Genomic DNA, 20804 nt, shown 5'->3' with positions numbered 1-20804 from the left:
TGAAGCAGGGAGTGTAGACATGTGTCTAAAGTTCGTGTTTACCCTGGTCCTTGAGGCCTTCACACATCTCCTCCCTCTGCCTTCCTCCCAGAGGGAAGGGCCCATAGTCTTTTCAGACAAAGAAGTGGAGAAGTAACTCTAATCTTGACTGCTCCTAGTCTCAGGGCTGCCGTTTGGGAGAAGAAAAGGACAGTAGGGGTAGCAGCTGAGACAAAGTTCCAAGGAAGCACCTTAGGCTAGAAATAGCCCCCCTGGTTAAGAGACAAGTATACTATGCATCAGTATGCAGAGTACAGTCACAATATTCAGGCGTGTACTACTAGTCTGCAATATCTGTATTCCAGAAGCTGCCAGAAATACATCATCTCATTATCATCTCTATCAGCATCAGTTCTGATTTCCTGCCGTAATTAAATAAGGGCTGTTTGTTTCTCCAAGATTCAGAATCTTAAACTGAAGTCCTTTATTTCAAAAACAAAAACAAAACAACCAGGCAGAGAAAGGTCTGACTAAAAGGTGGCAGCTTTCTTTGCAGCCCCTTCCCACGTAGAGGGAACCAGATACAGAGAGGACGGAGAAAGGCAGAGTAAGAAAGATGACAGGACGAGCGCTGAGTGCTACAGACACCCCCTCAGGCGTACTCTGTCATCTTTACTTAGTCATTCAACATCAAAAACTGGTGAGCTCCAGGATGTGCTACATGTCTCACCTGGGTCAGTTCTCCTCCCCCACATGCTCCACAGTGCAGCAGAACCAAGCAATGTGTTCAGCTACAATAGGACGGGTAGATACGACCTGTCCAGTTACTGCCCTTGTTTTCCAGCACTACTGTAGAAGGAAAACAAGAAAGCAATATAACCCAAGCCCTTTGCAAGCTAGCTGGTGCCAATCCTCCTAGGAATTTCTGCGGTGCCTTGCCCCCAGCTGATCCCATCAGAGAAGGAAGGGGCAGCAGGACAGGTCTGGTCATCTGCACTGGAGTAGAAAGAAACTAAATGCAATTTGGGCCACAAATGGGTTCTGGCACATTTTTTAGTTAGGTTAAAAACGTCATGGTGTATACAGGAGGCAGACACTGAGTTTCTGAAGGGAGGTAATGCCCACAGGCAAGATGAACAGTCCAACTACTTGGAGGAGAGGAGCTCCCTGTGATGAGGACAGGGGAGCTAGGGAGCCTCCAGAAAGGTGTTGGTTCGGAAGATGGAGGAGACGATCTTCCCCGTGGCGTTGATAGTGCCTTCGCTGTCTGAGCTGGACTCAGAGTCGCTGCTCCCCGAGTAGGCGCCCAGGCCTGGGAGGATGCCGATACAGACTGCAGCAGAGGGGCAGTGGATGGAGGGACCACTCAGGGAAGTGCTTCCGACAGACACACAGGACGCGGCCTCTGTAAAGAAGGAGGACTGTTACTTCACCACCCTTTGCCACAGCTCAATGTTCACTTCTCAATGCCAGGCACCGTGCACAGGGCTTTACCCATAGACTAGGATGGGAGCCTTAAAACAACCTTGTGCAGAAAGTAAAGGAGGAAGGGAAGGTCCACAGGGGGAAAGGACTTCTCAAAGCTGGGAATCTGTCAATGTCTCTTTAAGCCCAGCGCCTGTCCACCCTTTCTTCTCCATCAGCTCTAAGAGGGAGGTTTGATGTCCCTGCACCCACACAGCCATCGCAGTACAAGTGGAAGGCTAGTCTGTATTATCCTTAGTTATTCACGGGGCAGGAAACAGACATAGGGAGAAAGAAGTTTCCACATGCTCTCCACAGCAGAAAGGAAGCCAGCTTCAGAGACACAGGGGCAGTGTTAACAATTCAATTCTTGGCATACTACACCATCCATACTTTCTGACCGGTGCCAGCCAGCACACAATCTCGAAGGGCAAACCTCAGCTGTGGAATAATGTTCCTTATTAATAAAGCCTGCTTCTCCCTGATGGAGAAGCTGAGCAATTTAGAAACTGATGAAACACGACCCTTGATTTCCAACTGTGTTCCTCTTACACAACTGTGAAAGAACTAAAGCCAGACAGGTAACATTTAAGACTCTACAGAATGTCATCAACTAGCTGGGACTCTTCCTTCTCTGCCACTCCAAAGATGGAACGCCTCAGTCTAGAAAATACAGACTTTGAAGATAAAAGGAAAAAGATCTCAGTTCCACCCATCTTTTCTTCTAAGTGAGGCAAATCAAATGACTTGGCAAGGGCATGGGGTCATTTAAGTAGAAAACCTTAAAACTAAATGTGGATTACAAGATAACGTACCTAAATGGTCCCTGAGGACAGTGAGAGAGGGTGGGAGGTCACAATTCACTGCCCCCAGGGCTTTGCGTGACACACACTAACACTTCACTTACCTAGAAACCTCATGTAATATGAAAAGCATGCATGTCTTCAAGCATATGAAACCAGATGTCAGAAAACAATTTCATTACAAAGGGTTGGCACTGTAGCAAAATTGGGTTAAGCTGTTGCCTATGACATCAGTATCCCACATAGGTGACTGTGTCTTGGCTGATCCAGCTCCCTTCCTATGGCCTGGGAAAGCAACAGAAGACAGTGCTAAGTTTTTGGGCCCCTACCACCCATATGGGAGACCCACACAAAGCACCTAGCTCTGGCTTTGGTCTGATCCAGGTCTGGCCATTGTGATCATCTGGAAGGTGAACCTGTCCTAGAAAGAAAAGGGTCAAGTTCAGAGTACCTATAGAGGACTAGAGCTGACCTAAGCAAAGAATGGAACCCAGCTAACCAAACTCCCAATTTTTGAGGTTTCAACAAAGAAAAGAGAAATTCAACTCTAACAAATTTCATTCCAGAAGCAGCTAACAGTCCAAAGAGAACTGATGCCCTCTGATTCCACCCATTTGTTGACGTTTTCTGCCAACTTCTACATTTGCAGGCCCACACTGTCATACCAAATTAACACAGCAAAGTACTAACAGAGAATCCGTGTGAAGCTCAGACAGATGTGTGACTTGGGAGTAGGTCTTCAAGCAACAAGCCTGAAGTTCCACTGAGGTCACAGAGCTATCTTCTGGAGCAACCAGACAGCAAATTCTTCTGCTGAGAATGGGGGGAACCTTAAGAGACGCTCTGCAGGGGAGACTTCGGTTCTGAGCAAAGAGGACATTTCTTGCCTTGCTTCTGCTATGAGAACACAGCAGGAGAAAGACGGGATATGAAACAAACAAAAAAAACCCTCTGAAACACAAGGGTCTGGCTTGGCTGATTCACAGTCACACCAATTTTCAATTCCAACGACTCATTCAAATACTTTCTATCAGGAGTAAGTACCAGACACAGAGCAATTAGTTTACTAACTGAAACACCTTTAAGATTCCTACAAAGCTGTATAATGTGCATGTGCACACTTATACAGCACTCATTAATTCTATTTAGTCTACCAATTAATCACAACTTAGAAAGGTTTCTATACGCTAAAAAGAGGTCAGTGAACACTGCTATGGAAGACAAAATGAGAATAATTTCTCCAAAGTGCAATTTGGCAATATCTAAATTATAAACCTGCATCCTCTCTGACCTAACAGTTGTACTTACATATGTGCACACCAAAAATTATGCATGTTCAGAGTTATTACTGAAACACTAGAATAGGGAAAGAATGGAAATAATCTAAATGTTTATCAATAAAAACAGAGATGAACATAATATAGGATAATGGGATATGACAAAGACTTTCCAAAAGATAAAAAAGCTCTCCATGTCCAGGTAGGCAATGATTCCCAAGGTACAGTAACAAGTCAATTAAGCAATAAATGAGAGTGGATTATGTTAAAACAATACTGATTATGTTAAGAAGTATAAAAACAACATATAAAGTATTCTTTCCAAAGAGGAGGGGGAAGGGGCTTGTAGGTCTTACTATTTGGAAAAGATGTAAACATAAGCTCTGTTTTATAAATGACACATTGAGTTTAGTTCAGAGTCTCAATCCCACAGGGAGCTGGGGCGAACTGCAAACTCTTGAATTTCTCTAACCTAGCCCCAGCAACACTCACCTTGGCTTGAAACTTTGTGCCACGTAGCATGTAGGCAGATACCAATGCCTCCTAACAGTAACACCAAAGAAAACGTGCTCCTGGAGACCGAATTAGCCTTCCAGACTCAGGCCAACCCAGTATCAGCAGCAGCCAGGCATTCTACCTCCCACAGGTAGCAAGCCATGTGAAATTAAGAAACTTGACATTTGGGGGAAGATAGGAAACCCTTTGTGAGCAGAGATGATACAACCAGGGCTCTGTAAGCATTCCTGGGAAAACACTGTCATTTATCAGACCCACTGGCTTTGAATGTATTACTTTTGCAGGGCAGGTAACATGCTCTTGGGTACAAACCCTGCACGGCATAAAATAAACTGATAATTTAAATTTAGATAAGTACAATTGGGAGAGAAAAACGCTAGACCTTTAGCTGTAGTTCACACTTTTTTGAGTAAAAGAAAAAAATAATGGTGCCACCCACCTTGATTCTTGTCATCGGGGTCAGGATCTGGTTTCAGTCTTTTCACACTGTTGCCACTCTCTGAGCTGTAACAAAAACCATGGTGATTTGAACTACTTCCAATTTGGGTGGATCAAAGCTTAGCAGATCAGGAGCTCCCACAACCATTTGTATGAGTCTTAAGCAGACTTAAGCGGCTACATGGTCTGAAATGAAAAGCCTTCCTTTAGGCTTTTAATCTCCTTCTAATTATACAATTAGTTACAAAGACAACTTAAATTCCTGACACATCCAAGGGGTGAATCATTATTTTTTAGAGCATCACTTCAACTCGTTATTCTTCATTGTTCCACTTGGTTAGAACAACAGATACATTTAACAAATGACAGAAATTTAGTTGTATTATTAATGGTTGAAGAAAACATATACAGTGATGTGTCAGATAATCTGAGAGGCTCTCAAGGACTCACCAGAAGGACAGCTGTGAAGAAATGATCCCAGGGGCCAGCTTTGTGGTCTAACAGGTGAAGCTGCTGCCCACCTGCTCTGTGCCTCTAATCCAGCTCCCTCCTAATAGACCTAGGAAAACATTGGCCCAGTCCTGGCCACTACAGCCATTTAGGGAGTGAATCAGCAGGTGAAGATCTGTCTCTCCCTCCCTCTGTAGGTCTGCCTTTCAAATAAATGAAGGTAAAACCAAAAGGAAGGAAGAGAACATGAGATCATCTGCTACCTTCCCTCATGCAGCAGCAGAACTGAAGCACAGCAGCTGGATCTGGAACTCGCGCCCCAATGCTAGATGATCCAAGGTGCCACTTAATCTACTGTGCCACACCTGCCACAGATACTCAGCTTACTAATATTTGTCCTTGTCAGTTATAGGCTGTGAAAGCTATCAGTTTTCTTCAACTTTTGTTGTATACAAGTTTTGCATCACCATCTAAGTGTTTTTGCCTACCCATTTTTACTTGCTTGTTGATGTAGAAATTATTGAGATATTTAAAATTTTCCATAATTGAGACAATTATATTTCATGGGTTCTAAATAATTTTCCTCCCCCACATATTTTTTAAAATGTGTTTATTAGAAAGGCAGTCATAGGGCCGGGTGTGGTAGTCCAGTGGCTAAAGTCCTAGCTTTGCATGCACCAGGATCCCATATGGGCACCAGTTTGTATCCTGGCTGCTCTACTTCCCTTCCGGCTCCCTGTTTGTGGCCTAGGAGGGCAGTAGAGGATGGTCTAAAGCCTTGGGACCCTGCACCCACGTGGGAGACCTGGAGGAGACTCCTGATCAACTCAGCTGGCTGTTGCAGCCACTTGGGGAGTGGGCCAGCGAATGGAAGACCTTTATAAATCTCGCTTTCCAAATAAATAAATAAATAAATAAATAAATAAATAAATAAATCTTAACTGAAAAAAAAAAAAAAAAAAGCAGAGCTACAGAGAGAGGAGAGACAAGAGACAGAGAGGTGGCTTCCATTCACTGATTCACTCTCCAAATGGTCCCAACATCTGGGGCTGGGTGTGTGCAAAGCCAAGAACTTCATCTATGTCACCCAGGGCCCAAGCACTTGGGCCATCTGGTGCTTTTCCCAGGCCATTAGCAGAGAGATGTACTGGAGGTGGAGCAAACAGGACTCAAACTGGTACCCATAAGGGATACTGGTGCCACAGGTAGCAAATTTACCCACTATGCCATATGCTGGCTCCACATTCTCATTTTATTTGAACACATAGGGACACCCAGAGATAGATGGAGATTTTCCATTTTCTGGTTCACTCTCTAAATGCCTGCAACAGCCAGGTTGGGCCAGGTTAAAGCCAGGAGCCCAGAACTCAACCTGATTTCTTACACAGGTGGCAGGGACTCAAATACATGAAATATCATTTAACTGCCTCCCAAAGAGGAAGATGGATCAGAAGTAGAATAGTCAGGACCTGAACCAGGCACCCCAATACAGGACATGGACATCCCAAGGGATGACTTCACTGCTAAAAACACTACACCAGTGGTTGCTTTCAACAAAAGAAAACCATATTCCTTTAAAGAAGATATGAGACAGATGCCTGTTTTGTGTTTATTCTTCACAACATACACACATCAGTAGCTTCCGGATTTTATCAGGCATCAGAATCACTCATGAAACTTTAAAAAATTACTCCCACACTCCACTCAAAACTTCCTAGAATTAGCCTGAGGATGCAGATTCACAGTAGTAACAAATTCCCAGCTGATTCTAAAAAACCCAGGGCCCTGCAGATGAGGAGCTCATACCCTAGGAGACTAATTCACCACCTTACTACACACAACTATAATGACATAGTTTCGACACGCAAAAGGAGAAGAGCTGTATGCAGGTCACTATACAAACTAATACAGCCCTTTCTAAAACGGATTTAAAATTAAGTTGGAGCAATAGTTTTAACATCCATTTAGCTGCCATCAATAAGAGCACTGTCAAGAGGTAACTAACTGCCAATCCAAAGAGCATTCCTTGATACAATCCAGTAAAATTGAGCCCGGCGCAAATCATGAGAGACACTGGCCCTCTTGCAAATGCTTACGTAAGAACCTGAAAGAAATAATCCATGGTTTGGGAAGAGGGCCCCTTTCAGGCTACCAACACTCCTCCCTTCTACTGCTGTACCATGACGACATTTTTCCATGCAGGCGATGTTCCTAGGAACATTTGCAGCAGATGGACAGGGTGCCAAGCCACAATACTGCATCAACACACTCCCTTCAAAACATGGGCTAGCTGCCAGCACACTACACTGATTTTCCTAATAGACTGCACTTAAACTCAACATCATTTTGCCCATGGTCCATACTTGGTCAAATTGGAATAATCCTATTCAATCATTCTGGTGTCAAGATCTGGAGAGAGAGGAGCACATCAACAAACAACTCACAGAAACCTCTGGGTAGTGTCACACCCCCTAACATCACTCAGTGCCACAGGAATGTCTGTAAACCTGTCACAGCGGCCATGTTCTTTCAGCCACAAGCCCTTGCAACAGCTGTTCCCTCTGCTGGGATGTTTTCTCCTTGTCGTGCCTGTCAGAACCCTCCTTGTCCCACCTAGTCAACATCCTTCTGTAGCATGTCCAACAGAAACATAACTTCCGAGAAGTCACGTGTTTCTCCAATTGCTCACCCACATCCTAAGCACAAATCCTTTCACAGGACTTGCTACATCACTTGCCTTGAAAAACAGACACACAAACACTTCCTTATTACAATGGTGACCTTGAACAAAGGTTCTCAATCTCTCAAACTCTCTGTTTTGCCTGTACAATAGAGGTGACAGTAAGTTGCATTTACTAGAAATTTTTAGAGCAATGAGATCATGCATGGCAAGCACTTAACACAGCATCTGGCACATGGTAGGTGCCCAACACAGAGCAGCGCAGCCTTCGTCATGTTTGTTTAGTGAATGAGCAGACAAAAGGGTCAAAGCCTACAAAAGACACCAAGTCTTGGGGCTACCACTGTTGCATGCTGGGTAAAGCCACTGCCTGTAGTATGGGGACCAATTAGAGCTCCGGCTACTCCACTTCCAACCCAGCTCCTTACTAATGCTCCTGGAAAAGCAGCAGAAAATGGCCCAGGCGCTTGGGTCCCTGCACCCAAGTGCAAGACCTGGAAGAAGCTTCTGAATCCTACCTATCTTCAGACCGGCTCAGCTCTTGCCATTATGGCCATTTGCAAAGTGAACCAGTGAACACAAGATCTTGCTCTTTCTCTAACCCTACCTTTCAAAATAAATAAATAAATCTTTAAAAAAAAGACAGTAAGTCAAAGAGGAAGGGAACATAAGCACATCAAAGGGACTTCATCAAGGCTCATGCCAGGTTATCTTTCCCTCTGGCCCATGCCATGACAAGTGGCATTTCAGAGTAGTCAGTCAGAGGAAGAGTTAAGCTGTGTAAGCGCCGGCTGACCTCTTAGGCTTCACAGCTCCTGCCAACAGCTTTGCTTGGGAGAACTTGTTCTTGGTTTCTATGGGTTTCACAGTCAGTTTCTTCTCCACTTCTTTCTTGTTTTCTGAAGAAATTCCAACCTTACTGAGGTTACTGTAAGGTACAGGTTAAGGAACAAGCTAAGTAAAAGAAAATCTACCACAGGCTAAAAGTAAGTCAAGAGAAGGGTAACAAATATAACCCACTGGCCCTTCAGCTGTGCCATGTTTGGTCTATTTATGAAGAAGGAAAATGATTCTCCCCTCTTTATTTTGCCAGCCAGATCCAGGTGGCTTAGAGAAAAATGAAGGGACCACAGGGTAGCTTAGCGTATCAAATCCAAAATAATAAAGCAATTTCCCCCTCTGATTCTCAAGGAAAATCTGAGCACAGCCAGACAACTTGCCATTTCTAAAGACATGGCCAGCATCAAACCTGATGGAGAAAACAAATACTGCAAAAGGAATGTAAACAGAAAAAAAAAAAAAAACCACGAAATTCTCTGAAAAGATGCGTTCTTCTCCCTAAGAGTAAAACCAAATTTTTCAGAATGTTCTTATGATCATCAATCAATGACACTCAATCTGAGACATCACGAAGACCACCCCCCTCTCTGCTGGTACCAGGCAATGCCCCAGTTATAGGGCTCATCAAAAATTTGGAGTATGCAGCCTCCTTCTTGAAGGCTACTGAGCCAGGACCTCTAGAGGCCCTGGAGCCTGTGTGAAACACGCTCTGCAGGTGACTTTAATGTGCATATACAACACAAGAACCACAGCCACAGCACTAATAACATTACCACTTCATGCATGATGTCACATTTTGGCTCTCATGCTCTGTCACTTTGACTTGTTCTCTCTACCAGTCCCCTCTGCCCCCTCCCTTTTATGCTATGCTTCCTCATTTCATACCTGACCACAGACAAACATTCTGACATGCAAGTCCTTACTGAGCTGTAGTGGCGCCTCTCTGAAACAACACTGACATCTAGTGACCAAGGAATCTAAGCAGCACATGTTGTCAGCTCAAAGGGGCAAGTGGAGGTAGGAGGTACACAGAACAGGCGATCTGTCCACTTGGCTTTGAACCAAGGAGAAAACCGACTATTAGACGTAAGGAAGTTCTGACTGCTCTTCAGGACCTGACTCCGTTTTCAATATTTGCAGTATTCAATGGTGATTACACACAATGCTTAGCACAACTTTGAGTTTCATCCATTTACCATTTCTAAGGTCAACACAGAAATGTATAACATATTAATACTGTCCATTTTTATAGAAAAAAACACAAAGATTTCATTTTGCTACTAGAGAATGCCAAAATCTTTGCATATTTTCAACTTCAGGAATATTAATGAAAAATAATGGGAAAATTAACAAAATAAAAGCACACATACATTATACCAGGACACAGACAAAATCCCACATTCAACTTTTATTGTTTTAAACTGAAAGGAAAAAAAAAAAGGAACAAAGTGAAAAAAAGCCCCAAATCTCTTTAGGTGAGGAGCAGGGAGTACTAATCTTATATCTGATCCACCTAAAAGCTCTCTCCCCTGAAAAATGCTGCCAACACATAGGCACATCTCAAAATTTTCAAATAGATGAGGCTTTAAAAAAAAAATCACACATTACAAACATACACATTATTAAATACTGGTCCAAGCCCAGAGAAAACAAAGTCCTACTGCTTACATCGCACAAACCACAACATGCATGAATTCAGAAGACTGTATCATAAAAGGCATCATCCCACAATAACCAAGCAACACCAAGCTCCTAATTTAAAGTTTTAATAAACAAATGTATAATCCCTCAACACCTGTCTTAACATTCCTGGCTTACGTGTGTGCTTAGAATGAATGTGTTATGTCAGCAGGCTGGAAGGCCTTTCTTTTCTGCAATTTTTCCTGTTAGAACTTTCTAAGCACCCAATTAAAACCAATTCCCTTGGAGTCCCTTCAACACTGTGCCGCAGGGATACCAACACGAAACATTTCTTTTGCTTCACTACTGTCCTGTTCATTTTCTCCTAACTGAAAACTGAAGGGCATCTCTCACTCCCAGCATAACTCTCCAGAATGCCATTTGGGAGACGCTGCCTTATTTGCTAGACTGCCAACATAAAACAAGACATCATTCAACTGAGACAGAACTTTATTCTATTTCCTTACAGGTAAATTTTCATGTTAGAAATAATGTAATTTGGACCTGGCGGCATGGTCTAGCGGATAAAGTCCTTGCCTTGAACACATCAGGATCCCATGTGGGCACTGGTTCTAATCCCAGCAGCTCTACTTCCCATCCAGTTCCCTGCTTGTGGTCTGGGAAAGCAGTTGAGGACGGCCCAATGCTTTGGGATCCTGCTCCCATGTGGGAGACCTGGAGGAAGTTCCTGGTTCCTGGCTTCGGATCGGCATAGCACCAGCCGTTGTGCTCACTTGAGGAGTGAATCACTGGACAGAAGATCTTTCTCTCTGTCTCTCCTCCTCTGATTTTGTAGTAAAAACAAATAAATCTTAAAAAAAAAAAAAAAAAGAAAGAATGTAATTCCTTTATCTGTCTATCTCTACAAGCATATATGTAAGTTGTAGTCATGAGGGCTGGGGAGAGATCAGAAGGCTCAATCTCCATCCTACAGCTGGAAATGAAGTATAACTTCCCATCAACTCCTATCCACTAACAGAAGCAGGGTTGAGAACAGATCGTTACAAGTTCAAACATAAAACAAATCCCAGAGAATCTATTCATACTTTCTTCCCTAAGCTCTTTGGTGGAGTCTACTGCTTATGCTGTAATAGAGAACCAGTTAGTACATACATGCCACTGTATCATCAATCTTAGAGGAGAAGCCTGTTCAACGATACTAGCGGAATCACTCAACATATAAACCTGGAATACCCAAATCGGCTTCCTCAATAGAGGAAAAATGCTAAAGTGGCCTTATTAGTATCTTCTATGAGTCACTCATTAACTTAGTCATATGCAAGACGGCTTCAAAAAGCTCATGAAAAATTCAATCAAAAAGCAAACTTTATTTTGGTGCAAAAAATTTTGAAATTCACATATAAAAGGGGTTTCTAAAAGTTAACTGGAAAATGTATATTATGAAAAAACTATATTTCAAACTTTTTGCACCAAAATAAACTTGTATTTTCTCAATAATGTTTTAAAATCCCCTCCTATTTACTGGGACCCTACTACATGCCAGGTACTGGGAAAATCAGCAAGGATTCAAGCCAGATAAAGTTATTATTCTTATTCAGTCACCCTACGCTCCAGCTATAAAAGGAAGAATAAACCACTAAACAAATAAATGAAGATTTTCAGGTAAGTGACAAGTATTATTAACCAAAAAAAAAAAAAAGGATATTCAGAAGGGATAGGTCCAACCTGAGATAAGTGCTTAGGGAAGGTCTTTATGAGGGTGTGTTGAGCTGAGATCCCAGGGCCATGAAATGTCAGGCTCTTGGCCTTGTCAACTAACACTTCAGACCAAGGAAATAGCAGGTCAGAGACTTGCCATGGAATTATAAACCTCAGTGTGAGAGAGGAACAGAAGGAAGACCAGCAGGCTGGAGTACAGTAAGCACGAGACGAGTGGTTTCAACACGCAATGGGAAGGAAGGTAAAAGGTTGGCCTAAATCTTAACAGGCTTGGAGTGTCTAAGTAGACCTCAGCCTAAATACAACAGGAAGCCACTAGAGTGTTTCAAACAGGAAGGTGACCTGACGTCACACATGTTTTAAAGATTTCCTTTGCTGTCTGAAGAAAAGACTGCTGGGGACACAAGTAGAAACAGGAAGCAATTAGATGGTCATAGTAGCCCAGAGGAAGTCTACTGCTACTTATGTGGCTAAAGAGATGGCAAGAATCAGACAACCCTGGAGCACAGGCATCTGAGAGTAGACAAGTACTAGTTATTAAAATGGAGTAGGCTAGGACAAAAAAAAAAAAAAAAAAAAACACAAAGAAAAAAACAAATTCAGCAGAGGGCTGTGTAATTAGTGTGAGCATGATGTGGCACAGTACTGAGAATTCTCATTTAGTCCAGTCCCATGTGCAATGTATATTAAGATATTCAAGGGCAGTAAGAAGCCAAAGTGATGTCATCTTTGCCACTTTCTCAACCCCTCTATGGGGACTGACCAAGCTGTACCAGCAGAGTTGCTCGACATGTCCTTTTAAATCTCAGAAGCCAATTTTTTCCCTGGATGAGGTTGATTGCACTGCCCATCTGTCTCAGATTCTAATACCACAAAGCACGAATGTCCTGCTACTGACTCTTAGGATTGATGCCTTGGGTTAATCCTAAAGGACATGAACGTGTGATTACAACAGGCTCTGGCGTACAACACAAACTCTACAAATGACTGTCAATCATTCAGAGCCACAAGAGACTCTTGAAATGGCCAGGCAGAAGACCCACTTTCTATGTAACACGAAACTGAAATCATAAATGTTGCTGAGAAAAATGGACACACTATAGATTTCTCTCAAAGGACAAAGGATATTCTGTATTCCTTCAGTTCTTTCAGCTCTTCCTCTCTTCGCTGCTTTTCTAATAGTTCTTGCTGCCGAGAAACCTCATCAAGGAAGTTGGTCTCATCTTCATCTAAGCCTCTTACCATGTTTTCTGAGGAAATAATTAAACAAGAAACATTTAACAGGCTAAAAGAAAAATGCAGTCAAATAAGATTTTTTTTTAATAAACAGCAGATTCTTCAGGGGATTAGAATAAAGAACTACTAAATACCATGACTTTTGGATAAATAACATGGCATAAAATCAAAGCATTTCTCCCATTACTAGATATTAGCATGGAATTAAAATGGGTATCTTGAGTTTTGAAATTGCTCACTGTGATCTAGAGGAAGAAAACTGTCTCTTTTCCATCAAATGAGCATCTGGAGACTAGATTATCAAGACAATTCCATTACTAGTTAGAAAGAGTGCTGCATGAGACAAAGTGCAGCAAAAAGGCCCCTTACAGTCCCCTAGACTCATATTTTCTGAAGCTTACTGAATTTGAACTGCTCCTCATATTCCTGTTGCTTCCTGTCTTTCTGCTCCTGTAATCTTTCATAGAGAGACCGGGGGTCATAAGCTTCCTCTGGACATTCTGAAAGGCAGGCAGGGAGGGAAAGAGACACACACTTTAAAATTTGTCACATTATTTTAGAACCACAAAGAATTTAAAAGATGGTCAAGTATCTGCATGATCTGAGAGCAAGCCTAACACCAAAATAGTACAAAGTCCACAGCTTCCATTTGGATTCAGAGAGGCGCCAGCTGATTTCAGAGCCAACCAGCATCAACCCAAACCCTCCACAGCAGCAACCATTCACACCATGGACACACAGATGGAACAGACTAGCCATACCTCCTGGCTGTGTTGTAGAGGCGAAAGGGCAAGGAAGGACCTAATATCCTGATCTGCTCCCAGCTTGGGAGACCTTACACAGGTGACTTTGCCTCTCTGAGCCTCTGCTGCTCAATTCTAAAGCATGAACAATGAACACACATTCGGCAGGGCTGTCACTCAGCTGGATGTCAAGCCATAAACCTACGAACCTTCTGGATCTTCAGGTTTTCGAACTTTCTCCCATTCTTCTTGCCTCCTTTTGCGCCGTTCATCTAATTCTGCCTCTGACACAAACCTCTTTTTGATAACAAGGTTACCATCATCTCCTCCATCCATAATGGAATAATGAGTCTACTAAAAACAAGATGAGGAAAAACATCTCAAGTGAGAACTGCAACTAAAATTCTAAAGAGAAACAAGATTTAGGTATGCCACACCTAGCAACAGACTAGACTTCTCTTCCAATCTTGAATAAACAAACAAAAAACACAAAAGCACTCAGTTTAATTTACAAGTCATTAATGAGAACACATAATTACATTCTCCCCTAACATACCAGGTGGTTTTACTAACACTGATACTGCCTGAAAAGATAGTAAGAGGCTCTAGAATAACCCTCATTTCCCAGAATGCCACAGTAACTCTCACACTGCAGAAATTTCTCCTCCTGGGCACTCACACTTCCCAGCTCCCACCCTCTATTGTTGCATGTGACAGTGTTCCTTCTTGAAATTTCTCTTTCAGGGACTTCACATGATTTTGACTCACCTGCTCTTGCTTCTAGGCAGATTCAGCTGGAGAATGGTAGGTGCACAAGGAGCCTCAGGGATGGCATGCAGTCGGTATCACTGAATGATATGCCTAGAGGTGCACAAACCATGCAGGCAGAAAGTAAGCGTAAAAGAACCCAGTCCTCCCAGCCTCCATTTTAACAAACTCCAAATAATGAAGCTGACTGCTTCTCATATTGTTCCAGACCTCCTTTCTGTAAATTCTAGGTTGTCACTTCAAATTCTAACTCCAACCCCTTATTCACTCTGACAATAGCCTCAACCACTACAAGCCTATCTTTATGTTAAAAGATCTCAAATCTCCTATCTACTTCTACCTCAATCTTTCTTAAGAGACAAGAGGGAAAGGAAATAAAGAACAGTTTGTACTACTCCCTTAATTTTACTTGAAAGGCAAAGAGTAAGAAAGATTGAAGCCAGAGATTTCATCTGCTGTTTCACTCCCCAATTGTTGGCAATAGCTCGGAGTGGGCCAGATAGAACCCAGGAGCCAGCATCTCGATACAGGGCTCCCACATGCACCACAGGGACTCAAGTTCCTGAGCCACCATTAGTGCCTCCCAGAGCACACATTAGCAGCAAGATGGAATTCGTAATAGGACTGGGACTGGATCCCAGGCTCTCAGATATAGGAGCAGATGTCCCAGGTGGCCACCCCAAACACATACTCCATACCACTCCCTTTTAAAGTTCTGCTTTTTTTTTCTTATACCCTCTGTATCTACAGAAACAGAATATATGTTATTCACGGTATTACTCCCTAACAAGGCACACATTCATTCCAAGGTCCACTCCAAGATGATCTAATAGCAAAAATCTTATTTTATTTAAAGTCATAGGATAAGTCTGCCATTACAAAAATAACAAACATCTGCCAAGCTCTTATACTAAATACCTTTGACATATATTACCTCATTCACATGCATGCTATCAATGATGAAGCTGACGTTTAAAGAAGTTAGGTCACTTGTCTAGGGTGACACAAGTGGTGAATAGTAAAGCCAAACAAGCCTAATATCAAAATCTCATACTTTGGGCAGGCATATAGCACAGTGGTTAAATTGCTGCTTCAGATACCCTTATCCCATCAGAGTGCCTGGTTTGAGTCCCAGATATTCCACTTCCAATCTAGCTTTCTGCTTCTAATACACATCTGAAACATAGCAGACAATGGTTCAAACACTTGGGTCAACCCACACTGGAGACCCAGGTTCTGAGTTTTAGGTTCTCAGCTCCAGCTCGTCCCAGTCTGGCGTTTGTGGGTTTGTCTTTCTCTCTACCTTTCAAATAAAACAAAAATTTTAAAAAAAATTTTAAATGGGCCTGGCATGATAACCTAGTGGCAAACCTCACCTTGCATGTGCTAGAATCCCATATGGGTGACAGTTCAAGTCCCAGGTACCCCATTTCCTATCCAGCTCCCTGCTTGTGGACTGGGAAAGCAGTCAAGGACAGCCCAAAGCCTTGGGACCCTGCACCTGCATGGGAGACCTAGAAGCAGCTCTGGGCTCCTGGCTTCAGATTAGCCCAGCTCTAGCCACTGTGGCCACTTGGGGAGTGAATCAGTGGATGGAAGATCTTTCTCTCTGCAAATCTGACTTTGCAATAAAAATAAATAAACGTTGTTTTTTAAAGTATACTCTTACCCACTTCACCACACTCATAAGCCACTGAATCTTGGTTGAAAATAAATGCATATCAGTTTTAACTGTTTTTACCGACACCTAATTCTGAAGCTAAGAATGTTCATGCACCAATTTTTATGCACCATTTTTATTCAGCAAATAGAGTGAAACTAGAAAAACAGGCAGATTCAAAATAACAGAAAATTGGCGCAGCCTGGATCCTACGTACTGTCTCTGAGGTCTAATTTAATGTAGCAACAATGACAGAATTTTGAATACTTCTGATTTAGCATCACTCGATGTCTCCAGCCAGAGGGTATTACAAAAATTGTTCTGTTTCTGTGAGCATGCCAAAAATTCCTCAAGTTATACATAAAAACCTCTTAACAAGGCCAATGATTTTCTTACATATTCCTGGAAGAAAAAATGTGAACTATGTAGAGCCCTATCAGAGAGACATACTAGATTTTGAGCTTCCTCTTTTAATCTTTGAGTCATAGCTCTGTTTTCTGGATGGCTTCTCCTACACCCCAGGTTCCTGGTAAAAGATTCAGAATGGTATGGGTCTGTATTGCCCACCTTGTGTAACCTCCACCTGGCATCTGTATCCACCACCCACATCAGAACAATCACTTAACTTAGACTTTAAACTTCCAGCAGGACCATAGTACTCCTCCCCCCTGCAGCCATCTCCCTTACTAAGCAGAGCTGCCAGGATGGTTGTTTAAACTCAAGTGTCTCCCTATGAATTCCACACACAGGTTCAAACTACTGGGACTAGACAAAAGGAGCCAAATCTTTCCCAACATGTCAATGCTTTAGTTGTTTGAAGACACCCTCTAAGTTTCTCTTAATTTGTTCTGAGTCAAACATCCCTTGGTTATTTTAATGTTAGAAGATGGAGACTTCAGTAATCATGCCTAAAAACAGTGAATTTATTAAACTGTAAATGACTAAGACGTGGACAATAAATATCTAGAACAACAATGCCACTGGCATGGCATCAAGTACCTTTCTATATGCTCATTATACATTTTTTCAAAATGAAACTAATACATATACATATTAATAATGACAAAAATTTCCAACAGGCTGAAATAAAACTAGGATACATGTAAGAAAGAGCTTATTTTCAAAAAAATGATTGATTTGAAGGAGTTACAAAGGGAGAGATCGTCTACCTGTAGGTTCACTCCCCAAATAGTTGTAACAGCCAAGGCTGGGCCAGGCCCCCCACCCAAGTCTCCCACGTAGATGGCAAGAGGCCCAATCACTTTTCCCAGGCCATTAGCAGGGAGTTGGACAGAAGCAGAGCAGCAGGGACATAGTACTCACTTAGGATACCACCATTATATGCTTTACCTGCTATGTCACACCAGCCCAAGAGCTCAAATTTTAATCAGAAACTCTAACAAAAATTTTTCTACCATTTATAAACCAAGTTTTGGAAAACGCAAGTATAAGCAGGCTTATTGCTTTCTCATCAATCTTCTCTACTAAGTGTTAGATTTAAACATTTATGTTTCTCTGTGCTATTAGCATCTTTCACACACAGGGACAAACAAAACCAAGAATTATAGTTATGCAGTAAAAACAAATACAGCAGAAACATATTTAAAAAGAATTTAAAAGGGCTTTAGAATTTGACAAAAAAACTCTTTCTCATTAGGTGTCAACAGGTTGCTTTTTTGAAGAGTCACAAGGTCAAAACATTAAAAGTCTGCTCGTTAAAGCAAATGTCACATCCCTGCCATTCCTTTGATCCCAAAATAAATAAGCTAGGCTAGATGGCTACACATAATAGTGAGCAACCATGCATTTAAAGGAGACTAGGCTAGAACAGACTGCCTTCACCATCTCTTCCCTAAGCTCGTATTTTCTCCTCTAGGTCCTCACTCCATAGCATTTGTTGCTTTTGCTCTCTTTGCTTCCAATGTCAGCAGTGCTGGGAAAGGTTAAAGAACAGAAACGACTGATAAATAAGCAATCATATTCCTGGGTATTCTGGGTAATATTCAAATATTCCTTCCTCAGAAATATTCAGGCCTTTGCAGGATTTAAAATTTAACATTAGATACTTCTCAGTACCCCTCTAATCTAACTGAGCCAGTATAACAAGTGCCTTCTGTTGCGTTTCCTTAAGAGTGCAGGGAATCATCCAGCTCCCTGCTTGTGGCCTGGGAAAGCAGTCTAGGACGGCCCAAAGCTTTGGGACCCTGTACCCGCATGGGAGACCCGGAAGAGGTTCCTGGTTCCTGGCATCGGATCAGCGCGCACCGGCCCGTTGCGGCTCACTTGGGGAGTGAAACATCGGATGGAAGATCTTCCTCTCTGTCTCTCCTCTGTATATCTGGCTTTCCAATAATAATAAAATCTTAAAAAAAAAAAAAAAAGAGTGCAGGGAATGAGAAAGCCTGAAAACAAGAGACTCTAGTTCAAACCCTAGTTCTGCCACTTCTCAGTTTTACAACACTGCACAAGTCACCTAACTCCTCTGGGCCCTGGTCTCCTGCTTCACAGGATTACACTTACCAACAAGGATCAAAGCAATTCCACACAACATAGAGCTTCTGCGAAGGCCAACAATGTAATTCATGTAAAGCACTCAGCACAGTGTTTGGCACATGCTTTGAAAGGTTTGCCATTACTACGAAGAACCATGTTAAGCTCTGGACAAGCTTCAGGAGTGAGAAAAAGATTGTTTGCACTCAAGGCATGGAGGAGGAATAAATAGGCGACATAAATAACTATGACATTTTAAAAGGGAAAGAGATCAAATCAAACTGTGAGAAATTAGGAAACACACATACAGACACACATTTAACTTTCACAAAGATAATTACCCAGGCAGGCGTTTAGCTTAAATCATTCACATCTTGTCTCAGAGTGCCTGGGTGTGACACTGGGTTCCTGCTTCAACTCTACGCCTCCCGCCCCTCCCCCACCGCAGACACTGGGAGGCAGAAGCGATGTTCAAGCAGCTGGGTCACTGCCAGTCATGGGGGTAACTGAGATGTTGTTCCGGCTTTGGCATGGCCTCACCCCAGCTGTTGCGAGCATCTGGGGAGCAAATGAATGGCTGGGAGCTTGCTCTCTGTCCCTCTCTCTCTCTACCCTTTGAAGAAATAATTTTTTTAAATTATAAAAAACAAGATTTTTTAAAAAGATAATCAAGTTACATACATAATTTGGCAATCCTACATTTTCCTATTAGTGTATTTTCTACTTTATACTTTTATTTTATCTATAGTTCAATTTTAAGAAAATTCAGTACTGTGCTAGATTCCATGAGTCATATTTTTAAAAAAATAATAAATATTAATACTTAGTACTGTTACACTGTATGTAACACCGGAAAACAGTGGGGTAACACATTAGCAAAGTGAATCATAATGAGAAGGGGCATTCTGAAGGGCGCCTCTATGTCTCAATCCAGTTTCCCAGACTGGAAACCTTGACAAGCACCTAGACTCCTTCCCCCTCCTCACTCCTTAACACACCACCAGCCAAATTCTGCCTTTCCTACCTGTAGTGACCTTTCTAATCTGTCTTTTTTCAAACTTTAGTTCTAGGGAAAGATCCCATCCTGTTTCATTTCTTCTTTTAAGGTCTCATCCTACTTCATTCCCCCTTTCAATCCACATCATTACTGAACAAGCTTAAAATGTTTCACAGCCGGGGCCGGCGGCATGGCCTAGCAGCTGAAGTCCTCGCCTTGAACGCGCCAGGATCCCATGTGGGCACCAGTTCTAATCCCGGCAGCTCCACTTCCCATCCAGCTCCCTGCTTGTGGCCTGGGAAAGCAGTTGAGGACGGCCCAATGCATTGGAACACTGCACCCACGTGGGAGACCCGGAAGAGGTTCCGGGTTCCCAGCTTCGGATCGGCGCATCGGCCCGTTGCGGCTCACTTGGGGAGTGAATCATCAGACGGAAGATCTTCCTCTCTGTCTCTCCTCCTCTGTGTATATCTAGCTGTAATAAAATGAATAAATCTTTAAAAAAAAAATGTTTCACAGCCTCCTTACTATTGTTATGGCAACTTTCTCAACCTCATTAATGCTGACACCTGGAGTCTGGTTGTTCTTCCACAATAAGGCTGTCCTGTGCATTGCAGGATGTTTGGCAGCATTCCTGGTCTCTGGCTTACCAGATGCCAGTAACAACCACCTTCCCACACCAGCTGAAAATCAAAAATGTCTCCCAGTATTGCCATAAATTCCCTCCGGGGTAAAATCACCTCTAGGTTGAGAATCATTTACTCTAGGGTAAAGTTAATTTTCAACAGCATGATCCTGTATAGTTTTTTTTTTTCATCTTTCCCACTTTTTTATGATTTTATTTTATTTTATTGGAAAGGCAGATGTACAGAGAAGAAAATCTTCCATTCGATGACTCACTCCCCAAGTGGCCGCAACGGCCGGTGCTGCACAGATTCGAAGCCAGGAGCCAAGAACTTTTTTTCCGGGTCTCCCACGCGGGTGCAGGGTCTCAAGGATCCTAGCAGCTAAAGTCCTTGCCTTGCACGTGCCGGGATTCCATATGGGCACCAGTTCTAATCCCGGTGACCCTGCTTCCCATCCAGCTCCCTGTTTGTGGCCTG

General features: G+C 42.6%; 1 protein-coding gene across 1 annotated transcript; it reads right to left on the bottom strand.

The window, feature by feature from the left end:
* Nucleotides 1–439: 439 nt before the first annotated feature.
* PSME3IP1 (proteasome activator subunit 3 interacting protein 1) lies at nucleotides 440–14647 on the bottom strand. The gene is made up of 7 exons (XM_012926648.2): nucleotides 14555–14647; nucleotides 13996–14140; nucleotides 13445–13543; nucleotides 12936–13057; nucleotides 8404–8537; nucleotides 4479–4543; nucleotides 440–1384 (listed from the first exon to the last, which is right to left on the bottom strand). The coding sequence occupies exons 2-7, from the start codon at nucleotides 14120–14122 to the stop codon at nucleotides 1167–1169; spliced, it is 765 nt and encodes a 254-aa protein (XP_012782102.1). The 5' UTR covers nucleotides 14123–14140; nucleotides 14555–14647; the 3' UTR covers nucleotides 440–1166.
* Nucleotides 14648–20804: the final 6157 nt, after the last annotated feature.

Source organism: Ochotona princeps, chromosome 16 (assembly GCF_030435755.1).
Source record: "Ochotona princeps isolate mOchPri1 chromosome 16, mOchPri1.hap1, whole genome shotgun sequence".
Lineage (NCBI taxonomy): Eukaryota > Metazoa > Chordata > Mammalia > Lagomorpha > Ochotonidae > Ochotona > Ochotona princeps.
Note: the sequence above shows the minus strand (reverse complement) of the source record. Positions and strands in the feature narration are given on the sequence as shown.

Excerpts from the sequence above, each read along its gene's own strand:
- PSME3IP1 (XM_012926648.2), bottom strand. The coding sequence starts at position 14,122 with ATGGATGGAGGAGATGATGGTAACCTTGTTATCAAAAAGAGGTTTGTG. Across the intron at positions 8,538-12,935 it reads AAGAACTGAAGGAATACAGA|AGTAACCTCAGTAAGGTTGG; the intron begins ATATCCTTTGTC and ends CCTGTACCTTAC. Across the intron at positions 4,544-8,403 it reads GGAGCTGTGAAGCCTAAGAG|CTCAGAGAGTGGCAACAGTG; the intron begins GTCAGCCGGCGC and ends TTTTTGTTACAG.